The sequence below is a fragment of the Pongo pygmaeus genome, chromosome 22, assembly GCF_028885625.2.
Source record: "Pongo pygmaeus isolate AG05252 chromosome 22, NHGRI_mPonPyg2-v2.0_pri, whole genome shotgun sequence".
NCBI classification, from domain to species: Eukaryota; Metazoa; Chordata; class Mammalia; order Primates; family Hominidae; genus Pongo; species Pongo pygmaeus.
This window is the reverse complement of record NC_072395.2, coordinates 58,420,665-58,436,435: the sequence shown is the minus strand read 5'-3', so window position 1 is coordinate 58,436,435 and position 15,771 is coordinate 58,420,665. Positions and strand designations below refer to the sequence as shown.

General features: G+C 56.4%; 1 protein-coding gene across 5 annotated transcripts in view; it reads right to left on the bottom strand.

Moving 5' to 3' along the window:
* The window catches only part of COL18A1 (collagen type XVIII alpha 1 chain), a 116,263-nt gene that overhangs the window by 41,257 nt on the left and 59,235 nt on the right, over positions 1-15,771 (bottom strand). For all 5 annotated transcript variants that reach the window (XM_063659709.1, XM_054468296.2, XM_054468297.2 and 2 more), the window contains one exon: positions 4,479-5,023. In XM_063659709.1, the coding sequence (XP_063515779.1) occupies positions 4,479-5,023 (545 nt within the window). The remainder of the gene's footprint in view (positions 1-4,478; positions 5,024-15,771) is intronic.

Below are 15,771 nucleotides of genomic sequence, written 5' to 3'. Positions count from 1 at the left end.
CCAAGGACAGAAACGCCGCAGATGTGGGCAAGTTTCATGGATCTCTGTGCCCATTCCGTCTGGAGCCGATCTCACTCACTCACCCACCCACCCACCGCTCCCTCCGGCATCCTCAGTCCTGGGCTGAGTGCCAGGGTGCCTGACCCTGCCCTCTAGGGTCCTGGCGTGGCTGGCAGTGCCTCGTGAGACGCAGGCCAGGGACGCTGGGCAGGGACAAAGGAGGGCACAACGTCCTAAGCCTCAAGAGAGCAGCGAGCCCGGGGGAGAGGACACTGGGAGGGGCTTTGGCAGGAAAAGCGGCTGCCAGGTGGGGGCCGCGCACAGTACCAGGGGCTCCACTGGCCGCACTGCGGGTTCTGCATCCCGGCCTAGATTTCAGAGCCAAGCGAGGCCAGCTGGAGCCTGGGGCTCCCCACGCCGGCTGGGCCCCCAAAGCCTGAGCCTGCAGGATGGGGTGTGAGTGCTGAGTGTGTGGGCACATGTGCGTGAGAGCATGCATCTGCATGGACACGTGTGCAAACATGAGATCATGTATGCATGCGTGTGTGAGCTCATGCATGGGGCGGTGTGGACCCTGTGGGCCCCCTGGGTGTGCACAGGTTTCCCAGAGAACGCACCAGCAGTTCTCAGCGTCACAGAACGCACCGGCGGTTCTCAGCGTCACGGAGCGCACCGGCAGTTCTCAGCGTCACACTGCAGGGGAGGGCGTTGCCTACAGTGCCCCCGGGTCGGCCAGGGGCAGCACCATGGGCTCCAGGGTCCACCGTCCACCAGGACCTACTGCGTGGGGGCAGGGCAGCAGCCCAGCGGCTGAGCCTTCACATTCAAGAGCCCCCAGGTCAGGCCCAGGGAGGAGCTGGGGTTGAATTCTAGAAAACTGCGCTTCGGCCGGGCGCGGTGGCTCACGCCTGTAATCCCAGCACTTTGGGAGGCCGAGGCGGGTGGATCACGAGGTCAGGAGATTGAGACCACGGTGAAACCCCATCTCTACTAATAATACAAAAAATTAGCCAGGCATGGTGGCGGGCGCCTGTAGTCCCAGCTACTTGGGAGGCTGAGGCAGGAGAATGGCGTGAATCCCGGAGGCAGAGCTTGCAGTAAGCCACGATTGTGCCACTGCACTCCAGCCTGGGCAACAGAGCGAGACTCCGTCTCAAAAAAAAAAAAAACTGCGCTTCTGCACTGGGGCAGCCCAGGCGGGGGGTGCATCTTGGGTGGTCTTGGTGTCAGGGAGGGACTGGGCATTCCTGACACCCGATCCCCACACAGACATGCACTGTCCAGAGAGGCCCGTGAGGCCCTGACACGCCGACAGGTGGCCACAGCGCTCTCCTGAGGGTGCCCCCGAGGGGCCGACGCCTTCTGCATGGGGCTACAGGGTGCCTGGGTGGGGGGCGGCTACAGAGGGCGGAGAAGCTCTGAGCCCGTGGCGGCCACTGGCTCCAGCGGTGGGGCAGGAGGCACTAGTGCAAAAGCCACACGCCCATTGCAAATATTTAAGGGACTTAGGACTGAAAGTTATGAAATCTGGAGACACCCGAAACACAGATCACAGGAATTCTGTGAGGAAAGAGCATGTAAAGTGCTTCCCGACACGCTGCAGCCTCAGCGCCCTGGAAATCAGGACACAGCTGGAAATGACGTTCAAGGCAACAGCAGCAGCTGGAGGGGGTGCATGATTTCCCGGGAGACGGCCACTGACAAACCCGACTCAAGAAAGTGAACCTGAAAAGACCAACAACGCCCAAGGACTCTTACGACGAGGAACACAACCAGTGCTCCGGAGGGCTCTGTTGGACCCAGCCGTGGCCGGGGGTCCCAGGCACCATCTGTGGCAGCGCCGGGGTTGATGCAGCCTTGTGGAGAGTCTGAGGAGGAGGAAGCCTCGGTTTCCTCCCTGCTCCCAAAGCTCTGTGCTTGTTTCTGCCAAAAATTATGAGTCACACAACTTGAATGTTTCTTTCCCAAGTATCTCAATTCAGAAGTCTGAGAAAATCCTGTGCTGAACAATTCTTCTTCTCTACCACACAAGCGTGCTTCTTCTCTCCCCAGCTGGAATCTCATCTAAGACCCAAAGAGAAAGTTCCTGACACCTGAGGCCTGCAGGGACCTGACACAGAGACCAACCAACACAACCCTCAGCACACGGCCTGCAGCGCGCCACCCACGCCCAGCAGCACACGGCCTGCAGCGCGCCACCCACGCCCAGCAGCACACGGCCTGCAGCGCGCCACCCACGCCCAGCAGCACACGGCCTGCAGCGCGCCACCCACGCCCAGCAGCACACGGCCTGCAGCACGCCACCCAGGCCCAGCAGGGCCCTCTAGCTCCCTCCTGTTCCAGCTCTCTGACCTTCCAAGGTTTCACTGGGCTGTTGTAAGTCATGCTGTCTTCTCCAGGCCAGATTTAACCACATAAACACATCAAATCCCAGCCGGGTACAGTGGTTCATGCCTGTAATCCCAGTACTTTGAGAGGGTTAGGCAGGTGGATCACCTAAGGTCGGGAGGTTCGAGACCAGCCTGACCAATATGGTGAAACCCTGTCTCTACTAAAAATACAAAAATTAGCCAGGCATGGTGGCAGGTGCCTGTAATCCCAGCTACTTGGGAGGCTGAGGCAGGAGAATCGCATGAACCTGGGAGGCAGAGGTTGCAGTGAGCTGAGATCACCCCATTGCACTCCAGCCTGGGCAACAGAGCAAGACTCCATCTAAAAAAAAAAAACACAAAAAACCACACATCCAATCCCAAAGGTCAAAAAAAAAAAAAAAAAAAAAAAAGACAAGGTAAAAAGGCAAATGACAAGGTAGAAATAAAATCTGCAGCATACAAAACCAAAGAGCAGTTTCTTTTATATATAAGGAGTTTGTATAAATCAATGAGAGTTGGGCCCATCGAAAACCACAAAGAACATAAACTGGTCAGTCATACAGGAAGAAATACAAACAGACAATAAACAAGTGACAAAATGAAAGTCTGTCTTCATTAACAGTCCAAGAAATGCAAAATTAAACACCCAGACCCCCTTTTCCTACACATGGGACTTCGCTGATGAGGAGGCCCTCACCGCAGGGCGGCGGCCCCACTCTCCTTAGCGCCATCAGGGCACAGCTGTGCACCCAGGTACCAAGCTCTCGGCACTTAGCCGCTTTTCCTAACAGTGTTAAAGATGTCCGGCACTTGTGGGCAACTTTATTCCACTAAGAAACGGCTGGGGATTCACACAACAATTTGCCTCTCACTGGAGGGGGTGACTCTGACTTCTTTCCTGGTAATCATGTTTGTGATCAAGAGGAAAACAAAGAGGCCCAGTTTGGTGTCAACGTCCTAGCAGCTCCTGAGCTCTGGGGGTTAAAAGTTCCTGCCAAAGGTGAAAGGTCAGCTTTCAGAACCCCCAGACACCAAGACTTAGAACAACTTCAAACAAACAGCCCTTGTCTGGGCAATAATTAACCTTCTGTCCCCTGCAGCCCGCCAGGGCAGGGGCGTCCAGCTGCAGGCCAGCTTGAATGCTAGAATTCAGGGACTTGTGAGACAGTGCCAGCTGAGGTCACCCACGTGGCTGTTCCCAGCCAAAGGTTCCCAGAAATGCAGGGGCTTTGGACACAGACCCCACATGGGTTTAGGGATCTGTCTGCTCCCCCAACTCCAAGAAATGAAGGCCCACTGGAGGGACTTCCCGGAGACTCAGGTGGAGACGGCCACGTGCGTTCACCGCTGGGGCACTCCCACCACGTGCTCCGAAGTAGAGTCTCACAGGCCTGGGGCTGCTGCACCCTTTGTTAAAGGTGCTGACTTGCAGGGCCGCCCTGAGCCCCTGGTCCCAGTGGCTATGCAGCTACCACAGGAGAACCCTGCTGGGATCAACACCCTGCTGCCGCCAGCTTTGGATCATTCATCGTTTTCAACAAGGACCCCAGCTTTCATTCTGCATGGGGTCACGAGGCGTGTGGCTGGGCCTGGACTCGGTCCTCACACACCCGACCAGCTGGTCAGAGGCCAGGAGCCCCAGTTCACCACGGGGCTTGGTACAGGCCTGGGGGTATCTCTGGGTCACGGGGTCACGGCTGGGGTGGATATCTAGTCACAAAGTCGTTCAAAGGGGGCCCTCCTGGGCTGGGCCCCAGGGTCTCAGAGAAACCATGGAAGCCCAGGGCGACCCTTCCTGGGGGCGCAGGAGCCAGAGAGCCAAGAACCCGGGAGGCCTGCGCTGGAGGCCAGGGCTGAGCAGCCAAGAACCCGGGAGGCCTGCGCTGGAGGCCAGGGCTGAGCAGCCAAGAACCCGGGAGGCCTGCGCTGGAGGCCAGGGCTGAGCAGCCAAGAACCCGGGAGGCCTGCGCCGGAGGCCAGAGCTGAGCGCAGCTGGGGTGCGGGCTCTCCTCTTCCGGCCACAGCTCCGTCCCTGTCCCAGTGGCCACCCCACCCCACCTCACCCCGGCTGCTCCAGTCCCCCAACGACAGCACAATGGCGGCTACCTGGAACTTGTCAGGGTCCGCTCCTCCCGCCTGAGCCACAAAGAGCCCGGCACCAGGCTCCAGCTCCAGGCCCCGTGAGGACCGAGCAAGCAGCATTCTCTGGAACTCCTCACAGTCCACGTAGAGAGTCACATAGCCACCCTCCACGCTGAGCGCTAAGTGTGTCCACTGGCCGACAAAGGCGGGGAGCCGGAAGCTGGCGGCTGTGTGGGTCTGGCCTGCACCTGGTTCCGTGTAGAGCAGGGAGATGTCCTGGTGCCCGTCCTGCACCCCAGAGAGCTTCACGCCCAGCAAGACCACGGCCTGCGCGGAGTCCGTGATGGCAAACAGCACCCCTGGGCCCTCTGTGGCTGGCCGGATGTGGAACAGCAGCGAGAAGTCGCGGAAGAAGAGGCTGGGGAAGTGGTACCGGGCCACTTGGCCGCTGTTGGCATCTGGCCCAAAGACGTAGGCCAGCCCGACGTCGGGGTCATCCGTCTGGGTGACCTGCTGGGGCGGGGGGTCCCCAAGGAGCTGCAGCAGCCCCACCTCCTCGCTGACGCGCTCTGCAAAAAGAAAGACAGCTGGTGAGGTGGCTGTGCAGGACGGAACCGGGGCCACCGACGCAGCCTGGAGAGGCAGCCAGGCAGGGGCAGAAAGGAGAAACTGAGTCTGGGAGGGCTCTCCACGCGCCTGGCAGCCTGCCCTGATCCCCTGGGCTCAGCCACCCAACGGCCACCCAATGGCCACCCTGGGTCACTCATTCCCAAACGACTGGCGTGCTCCATGCAGAAACCTGTCTGCAGGGGACATGGTGTCTGCAGGGGACATGGTGTCTGCAGGGGACATGGTGTCTGCAGGCCCCCTTCTGTGCTTTGAGCAGGGATGGGTGGAGCCAGTGGGGAGAAGGGGCCAGGGACTGGCCGGCACCCCCGCCGGAGCAAGGCGCTGTGAGGGGCTGGGGGTGGCAGCCCTCCCGCCCGGCCGTGTGCCCCGCCCGCCCACTCTGACCCTGCTGGAGCAGTTCAGGCCGGCACCCCAGCCTGGCCTCCACTGTGAAGCCACAGCTCCACCGCAGGGAAGGAGGGAGGCTGACTCCACACCCCACTGTTCTTCGAAGCCTCGGCTACGGGGCCTCGCCCAGAGCGGCTGCCTCAGCTGGGGCTCCGTGCGGCATCTGAGGACACAGTGCGGGATTTCACCCAGAGCTGTCAGGGGCGCCGGCTCACCCGCTGGGCCAGGTGCCTCATGTGGCAAGGACAAGCTGTGTCTCCCCACCCCGCAAGCTGATTCCCCTAGGGGCCACAATCACCCTTTGGAGGGGCTGCATGCCTGACATACCTGCCAACGTGCCACAGTCTCCCCACCAGCCCCGCTGCTCCCTGCAAATGCCCCACAGTGCCGGGTGACTCACTCCATTCATTCCTGCCCAGGCGGAGCTTGACCTCACTTCAACTCAGTAGCCCAGGGTCAGAAGGAGCCCCGTTCATCCCTCACCCAGGGAGCCCAAGCCAGGACGCAGCCCCGGTGCCCGGAGTTCTCACACCTCGTTTCCTGCCCACGGGAGGGGGGCAGCACCCACTCAAGGGCGGACCCTGCTCAGAGTGACTTCCCAGCACACCTGCCGTGCCAGGCAGAGCCCGGGCTTTGCAGCCACAGTCTGGGCCAGGGACTTGCCCTAAGGCCCTAGTCCGGAGACCCCGAGACCCCAGACAGGCTGGACACGGTCGGCTTCCGAGAGTGTAACGGTTACTCCGGGACGCTTGTGCGGTGGGCTGGCTCCTGGTGGGGCACTCCTGTGGGAAAGGGCTGCTGCAGCCTAGGCGTCCTGAGGAAGGTGGGGGCGAGCGCCTGTGCACGTGTGCGTGTACCTGTGGGGTGGGGAGCTGACGGCCCTGTGGCCGGGCCAGGCTGACCTGGGACAGGACACGAGGGAAGAAGTGCTGAGCCTGGACGTCCTGAGGGAAGCGGCACCTCCAAAGAGCTCACAGAACACAGAACCAACGGAAACAAGAGTGCAGAACCCCCGGCCCCGCCCCGGCCCCTGTGGAACACAGAACCAAGAGAAACAAGAGTGCAGACCCCCCCAGCCCCGCCCCGGCCCCTGTGGAACACAGAACCAAGAGAAACAAGAGTGCAGACCCCCCCGGCCCCTGCAGAATACAGAACCAACGGAAACAACAGTGCAGACCCCCCCAGCCCCTGGCACACGCCGTGGGCACCTCCAGCGCCATTGCTGCCCCACGAGGCCCTGACCCCAGCATGAGGCAGTGTGGCAGCGTGGACTCCCTGTGGTCCCCACCCTCATGCCAACTGGACTCAGGGCCGGGCACAGAGTGGACAATGGGCTCTGTGGACAGCAGCCTGGCTCGGCACCTGCACCCTGAGGCTAGGGGCGGAGGGGTCCCAATGGGCTGAGCCTGGGCTCTGGGGGCCAGCAGTCACGTCCCCCTCAGACAGAGGCCGCCGTCCGCCCAGATGGCAGCTATTACAATGATCGTCCATCCAGATGGCAGCTGTGACAATGATCCTTTTTCTTATATGAAGTACCCTGGCCCCACATGTCCACGCTGGAGCTGTGCTAAGATCAGGAAACAGGACTCTCGGCCTGGGGGCCAGAGGCCCTGGCAGCCACCCAGCTGCCCCCGAATTCACCTTGGAGAAACCTCCTGCCACCCTTCCTAGAACATTCCGTCATTGATTGGGAAAGCAAGATGCGGCAGCTGCCACCTTCCTGGGCTGGAAGGCACCAGCACACTACGCCAGCGGCCCCAGGGACCCCAGTGACAGCAAAGCCCTTTCCAAAGCTGTCCCGTCTCCTCTCCACGAAGCTCCTGGGGGCTCCCTTCAGAAGTCAGCTTCCAAACGCCCGGCCCTAAGATGCTGGATGGGCAGAGAATGGCGCAGCCTCCACTCCCCGAGGTACGGGCCCAGCTGTTTCAGATGTCCTGGAATCAAACAGCAAATGCCTGAACCCCATTTCGAGAGCTCAGCCTTCCCGAGTGCGAGAGCTCGGCCTTCCCGGGTGCGAGAGCTCAGTCTTCCCGGGTGCCAGAGCTCAGCCTTCCGGGGTGCGAGAGCTCAGCTTCCCGGGTGCGAGAGCTCAGCCTTCCGGGGTGCGAGAGCTCAGCCTTCCGGGGTGCGAGAGCTCAGCCTTCCCGGGTGCGAGAGCTCAGCTTCCCAGGTGCGAGAGCTCAGCCTTCCGGGGTGCGAGAGCTCAGCCTTCCGGGGTGCGAGAGCTCAGCCTTCCCGGGTGCGAGAGCTCAGCCTTCCCGGGTGCGAGAGCTCAGCCTTCCCGGGTGTGAGAGCTCAGCCTTCCTGGGTATAGTGGGGCGGCCCCTGCTGCTGGGCCACCTCCCTTTGGATCAAGGTGCTTGCTTCTTTAAAGACCATTTCCCCCTCAGGAATCAGGCCAGCCAGAGGTGTGGATGGTTCTGGAGGCCTGTGTGTGTTAACAGAGGCCCCTTTAAATATGCCCAGGACAAACAGCGCAGCCAGCATCCTCCCTGCAGGAGAACAGCGGGGACCTCTGGCTGGGACTCTCCGCTGTTCTCACACCAGTGTGGAACGTCCCTGCCCCTCCCCTTGGGTCCCTTATCTTAGGGGGCTGGGGACGTCCATCCCTTCTGCAGCGGCAGCCTCTGAGCCAAAGCACCCTCTCCCAGAAGCCGGACTTTCCAGGACTCTCACTCCCGGCCTCACCCTGACACAGCCTGACTGGGGGTCTCCTGTGAGTGCCATCCTTGGCTTTGTCTGACACCTCCCAGGACAAGACCCTCCCTTCTCCCCAAACTGGGCTCTCCACCAAGAGCCGCGTTCACCCATGGGGGAGTGGGATCCAGCCAGGCCAGTCCTCAAGGGCCACACCCAATGTCCTGCATCCCTCACGGCCACCATGGCCTCGAAGAAAAGGGCAGACCCCTCAGAGACCCTCAGACACGTGCACCCCACGGACGCCCGCCTGTGCTCAGCACCAGGTGCTCCAGCCACTCCCCAGAACCAGCCCAGCCTGACTCCTCGGGGCACAGGGCCTGGAGTCTCTGCCGCTCTTTGAAGGGCTCCTGAGGACAAGATCCAAGGCTGCCTGGCCAGCCCCCGCCCTCCCACACAGCCCCCTCCAGTCCTGCAGAGCCAGGGCTGCTCCTGCCCGCATGGGGCGAGCCGAGTTGGGGAAGCCAAGCCCAGCCAGGTGGGTTTCATGTTGCTCAGGCAATATCCAATTCAGCACTCGGAGGCCCAAGAGCTTCCGAGACACAGGGTCTGATGCAAACTAGAAATCAAAGCAATCCCATGGGCTCCCTAAGAGAAAATGGCTCTGAGATGGGACATTTCCCTCAGGCCAGGGAAGCCAGCACAGCCTGTCTTTCAGCTCCACCTGGGCCTGTTCAGAAATCCATGCACACAGCAGCTGTGGGGCCCACGAGGGCCAAGGGCAGCTGGGCTGCGGCATCTCCAGGGCACGGCCTCGGAGCCCAAAAACCCACAGCATCCACACCATGGTAGCTGAGACCTTGAGGTGCGGCCACAAAAGCTGCCCTGTGACTCCCAGGACCAAGTGCCCTGGAGCTCCGTGTGGCACCTGCACGGCTGCCCAGGTCCACGCCAGCAAGTGGAGGCTGCGTCAGTGGTTCTGTGACAGCTTTCAGGGACCCCGGGAGCCTCCCTTTCAAGCACACAAGTGCAGGGCTCTCGTTAAACAGAGGTCACAACCGATCCAGAAGAGAGAGAAGAAGGACAAAAGCCAGAAGTTCTCATCAGTGGCCACAGTGACACGAGACAGCAGGGGAGGTGCCGGCGAACCGGCGGTCTCGGCGCCCGGGGCACAGGACACACAGACCACACTGGTGGGCCCAAGGCAAACAAGTGGATGAAAAAGCAGCAAGAAAAACCCAGCTCCACCTTGTCAAAAACGTTAGCTAAAATAACACCAAAGGCTAATGGAAAAACAGCAGGTAAATGGCTGTGAAAGTGAGCACCACAACACTAACGTGGGCCAAACGGACCTGAACACGAGCCGGAGCCATTCGGTGGACAGAGGGGACGACGCGCTCTGACAGCCCTGTGGGGTCTGCCGAGCCGGTAACCGCTGTGCACCTACAGGCGAGGGAGTTGCTCCCAGTGACAGACCCTAAGGCTCCTCTCTCAGCCCACTTTCCTGTGAAAAGAGAAAATAACCACCTCAGTAAGACTCACACAGAGCATCCGGAACCTGATCCAGAGCTTGAAGAGCACGCCACCATCATTGCTCCATCACACTGTAGCACTTACATGGTGAATTCCCCCGGGGGCATCAACGCACCACCATCATCGCTCCATCACACTGTAGCACTTACACGGTGAATTCCCCCGGGGACATTAACGCACCACCATCATCACTCCATCACACTGTAGCACTTACACGGTGAATTCCCCCGGGGACATTAACGCACCACCATCATCGCTCCATCACACTGTAGCACTTACATGGTGAATTCCCCCGGGGGCATCAACGCACCACCATCATCGCTCCATCACACTGTAGCACTTACACAGTGAATTCCCCCGGGGACATCAACGCACCACCATCATCGCTCCATCACACTGTAGCACTTACACGGTGAATTCCCCCGGGGACATTAACGCACCACCATCATCACTCCATCACACTGTAGCACTGACGTAGTGAATTCCCCCGGGGACATTAACGCACCACCATCATCGCTCCATCACACTGTAGCACTTACACGGTGAATTCCCCTGGGGGCATCAACGCACCACCATCATCACTCCATCACACTGTAGCACTTACACGGTGAATTCCCCTGGGGGCATTAACGCACCACCATCATCACTCCATCACACTGTAGCACTGACGTAGTGAATTCCCCCGGGGACATTAACGCACCACCATCATCGCTCCATCACACTGTAGCACTTACACGGTGAATTCCCCCGGGGACATTAACGCACCACCATCATCGCTCCATCACACTGTAGCACTGACGTAGTGAATTCCCCCGGGGACATTAACGCACCACCATCATCGCTCCATCACACTGTAGCACTTACACGGTGAATTCCCCCGGGGACATCAACGCACCACCATCATCGCTCCATCACACTGTAGCACTTACACGGTGAATTCCCCCGGGGGCATCAACGCACCACCATCATCACTCCATCACACTGTAGCACTTACACGGTGAATTCCCCCGGGGACATTAACGCACCACCATCATCGCTCCATCACACTGTAGCACTTACACAGTGAATTCCCCTGGGGACATCAACGCACCACCATCATCACTCCATCACACTGTAGCACTTACACGGTGAATTCCCCCGGGGACATCAACGCACCACCATCATCACTCCATCACACTGTAGCACTTACACAGTGAATTCCCCCAGGGACATCAACGCACCACCATCATCGCTCCATCACACTGTAGCACTTACACGGTGAATTCCCCCGGGGACATCAACGCACCACCATCATCGCTCCATCACACTGTAGCACTTACACGGTGAATTCCCCCAGGGGCATCAACGCACCACCATCATCGCTCCATCACACTGTAGCACTTACACGGTGAATTCCCCCGGGGACATCAACGCACCACCATCATCACTCCATCACACTGTAGCACTTACACGGTGAATTCCCCCGGGGACATCAACGCACCACCATCATCACTCCATCACACTGTAGCACTTACACAGTGAATTCCCCCGGGGACATTAACGCACCACCATCATCACTCCATCACACTGTAGCACTTACACGGTGAATTCCCCCGGGGACATCAACGCGCCACCATCATCGCTCCATCACACTGTAGCACTTACACGGTGAATTCCCCCGGGGACATTAACGCACCACCATCATCACTCCATCACACTGTAGCACTTACACGGTGAATTCCCCCGGGGACATTAACGCACCACCATCATCACTCCATCACACTGTAGCACTTACACGGTGAATTCCCCCGGGGACATCAACGCACCACCATCATCACTCCATCACACTGTAGCACTTACACGGTGAATTCCCCTGGGGGCATCAATGCACCACCATCATCGCTCCATCACACTGTAGCACTTACACGGTGAATTCCCCCAGGGACATTAACGCACCACCATCATCGCTCCATCACACTGTAGCACTTACACGGTGAATTCCCCCAGGGGCATCAACGCACCACCATCATCGCTCCATCACACTGTAGCACTTACACGGTGAATTCCCCCGGGGACATCAACGCACCACCATCATCACTCCATCACACTGTAGCACTTACACGGTGAATTCCCCCGGGGACATTAACGCGCCACCATCATCGCTCCATCACACTGTAGCACTTACACGGTGAATTCCCCTGGGGGCATCAACGCACCACCATCATCGCTCCATCACACTGTAGCACTTACACGGTGAATTCCCCTGGGGGCATCAATGCACCACCATCATCGCTCCATCACACTGTAGCACTTACACAGTGAATTCCCCCAGGGACATCAATGCACCACCATCATCACTCCATCACACTGTAGCACTTACACGGTGAATTCCCCCGGGGACATTAACGCACCACCATCATCGCTCCATCACACTGTAGCACTTACACAGTGAATTCCCCCGGGGACATTAACGCACCACCATCATCACTCCATCACACTGTAGCACTTACACGGTGAATTCCCCTGGGGGCATCAATGCACCACCATCATCGCTCCATCACACTGTAGCACTTACACGGTGAATTCCCCCGGGGACATTAACGCACCACCATCATCGCTCCATCACACTGTAGCACTTACACAGTGAATTCCCCCAGGGACATCAACGCACCACCATCATCGCTCCATCACACCATAGCACTTACGCAGTGAAGTGCCCGGGGGAACATCTTGGCGATCCCAAAGTGCTGGGATTACAGACGTGAGCCACCATGCCTGGCCAAGACTTGATTTCTTGACAGAAAGAAACATGTTTGAAAATGATTCTGGAGTACTCTGGGAAATGGCAGATGGAAAGCACCAGGAATCCATCTCCCCAACTAATTAAGAAGTACATGGGCAGAATTTGTCTTAGAACTCTTTTGGAACTCTGGAGTCTACTGAAAGCTTGCAATGTCCAGAGGAAGGCTTGGACAGTAACAGGTGGTTAATTTAGCTAAACCCCAGCTCTTGGCACAATAGCAGCCGCACATCCATCCCCCACCCCCATTCCCATAGCAGGTGCCATGCACGAGTTCCTGAAGCAGCAGCCACACAGCTTGTGGGAAACAGGATGGCAAAAAGGACCCTGTCCTGCAGACATCGAGAACCTGTGCTCTGATCAGGTTGCTTGGAATCACAGAGGTGCAGATAGGGCGGTGGGGCCATTGTTTTACACTCCCTCTGTTGTTGCAAGCTCCCCCTTCCAGCTGAAGTGACTTCAAGGGGATTTAGAGGGCGGGCACTGTGTTTTCTCCCTCATTTTTATCTTATTCCTCCTTTGGGAGCCAAACATGAAAGAACAGGACTTTGAAAAAGAGCAGCATGTAAGAGGAAAATTAGAAAGTGGCTGCACACACCCAGGGAAAGGGACAGGCTCAGAAAAGACCCGAGAAGACCTGAAGTTCACACTTCAGGGAGATTTTTGGCACAGAGACAAAACATTTTTTAAAAAGTAACAAAAAAAAAAGCGAACGCTGGTGAAGGGCGAAATTGACTTCAAGAGCCACATTACTGAGTTCAAATGTTCACTTTTTAACACAAAATCACAAGGCACACAAAGTGATAAGAAAGTATAGCACATTCAAAGGAGAAAAATAAATCAACAGAAGCTGTCTCTGCAAAAGACCTGATGGCAGATCTACTAGACAAAGACTTTAAAATGACTGTCTTAAAGATGCTCAAAGAACTACAGGAAGGTGTGGAGAAAGTCAAGAACGTGATGTATGAACAAAATGGAAATATCAATATAAAACCCTTGAAAGAAACCAGAAAGAAATTATAGAACTGAAAAGTACAATAGCTGAAATTGAAAACATCACTAGAGGAATCTGAAGGTGATTTGAGCAGACAGAAGAATAAACCAATGAGCTTGAAAATAAGATAATGGAAATTTTCGAAGACAAAAGATGAATGGAAGGTGAAAAGAGCCTAAGGGGCTTGTGGCCACCATCAAGAGACAAGGAAGCATGCATGCTGTGGAAGCTGCAAACAGAAGAGAAAAAGAAAGGTGCAGAGGGACTATCGGAAGAAATAATGGCTGAAAACTTCTCAAATTTGTTGGGAGACATGAATATAAACAGTTAAGAGCTCAGGGAACTCCAAGATGAACTCAAAGAGACTCACACCAAGTTACATTATGATCAAACTTTCAAAAATGGAGAGAGAATCTTGAAAGCAGCAAGAGAAAAGCAACTGATCACATCCAAGGGCTTCTTAATAAGATTATCAGCAGATTTCTCACAGAAACTTTGGAAGCCAAAAGGCAGTGGACAAGTACATTCAATGTACTAAAAGAAAAAAAAAACAACTGTTAACCAAGAGTTCTATATCCAATAAAACTGTCCTTCAAAAGTGAGGGAGAAATTGGCATTCCCAGATAAACAAAAGCTAAGGGAGTTAATTGCCACTAGACCTGCCCTGCAGGAAATGGTCCAGGGAGTCCAGCAGGTGAAATGAAAGGACACTAGTCAATAACAGTAAGTCACATGAAGAAACGAAGATCTCAATAAAGGTAAATACATGGGCAATTATAAAAGCTAGTACTGCAACAACAGTTTGTAACTACACTTTTTATGAATGAACCTGGAGGATATTAAACTAAAGGAAATCAGGCAGGCATAGAAGCAAATACTGCATGATCTCACTTATATGTGGGATCTAAAAAGGTCATATTCACAGGAGCAGAGTAGAATGGTGGTTGTCGGGGCTGAGGTCTAGGAAGGACAAATATGTGTGCATGCCACAGATGTGGCTAGCAAGAAGGGAGCCTCGAGGGGGGCCCAGCAGCCTGGCTCGAGAGGGCTCTTCAGCATTGCAGCAGACACACGACAAGCAAGGGCCCCACAGGGGGGCACCAGGAGACCAGCAGGCATCCACCCTAATGGTACAGGCCATCTGATAAGGGGTAGGGACTGGTGCCGGGATGGATGGTGCCCATGCACATAGTGGGATGCAATGGGGCACAGCTGCCACCCTACTCTGTGCATAGGCAACGGGGGCCTCCTTGACTTACTGTTACTGAGTAGCGTCCTTTCATTTCACCTGTTGGACTACTGGACCATTTCCTGCAGGGAAGGTCTAGTGGCAATTAATCCCCTTAGCTTTTGTTTATCTGGGAATGCTAACAGGGCACAGCCGAGGCCAGCCCACAGAGAAGAGGAAATGTAACTGTTGGTCGAAGGGTACAAAGTTTCAGTTATGCAGGAAAAGTAAGTTCTAGAGGTCTAATGTACACATGGTGATTACAGCTAGAATACTATATTGCATATGGCACTTCAAACTTGAGTAGATCTTAAGTGTTCTCACCACACTCACAACGGTAACTGGTTGAAGTGATAGATGTCCACTAGCTTGACTTTAGATATATACAAAAACCATGTAAAAGGACCTTCAGGGAGCCCCGTTTGGAGTGCTGTGCTTTTCATTCTGCCTGCGCCTGGTTCAGAATCACACAAGATCTTGTACCCACAGACAACTGCACCCAACGCACTGGGCCCTTGACACTCCAGTAGGAGTTAAATGCTGAGTCACTCTTGGTGCATCTAAGAGGCATGGAGAATTTACGAGAAGCTTAGCCAGCATCATCGAAAAAAATATTTGTAGGTTGCCAAGCAGTGAGAGACAAGCATGAGTTATTTCCCACGGAGTGGTCTTCTCCCTTCTTAAACCAGTTACATGGGAACGTCAAACAAATCAAAGCATTTTAAGGAAAAGGGACATTTTCTCAAGTTCTGCATTTGACTAAAGGAGCAAGAGGTAAGCACTGTGTAAGGATACCTGTGTGCCAGTGGCTGGCCCATGGGGTAGGGAGCAGTGATGAAGGAGCAGCCCCTCGGGGCCATCATGGTGACGTGACCTTCACGTGCACTCCCGTGGCCTCCCACTGACCTCCGAATGTCTAGTGATGCGGGTGGAGGCAGACGAAGCCCCAGCCCAGGGGCCTGTGCACCACTTGCCAAGATCATGGGACTCGTGCATTTGAGATGAGCGACTTGGCCGGCGTGTGTGTAGACCTGCCTCCCGAGCACCCCGGTGGTAGCTGTGCCCGGTTGCACCCCACTCTGTGCATAGGCACTGTCCATCCCGGCACTGGTCCCTGCCCTCATCAGAC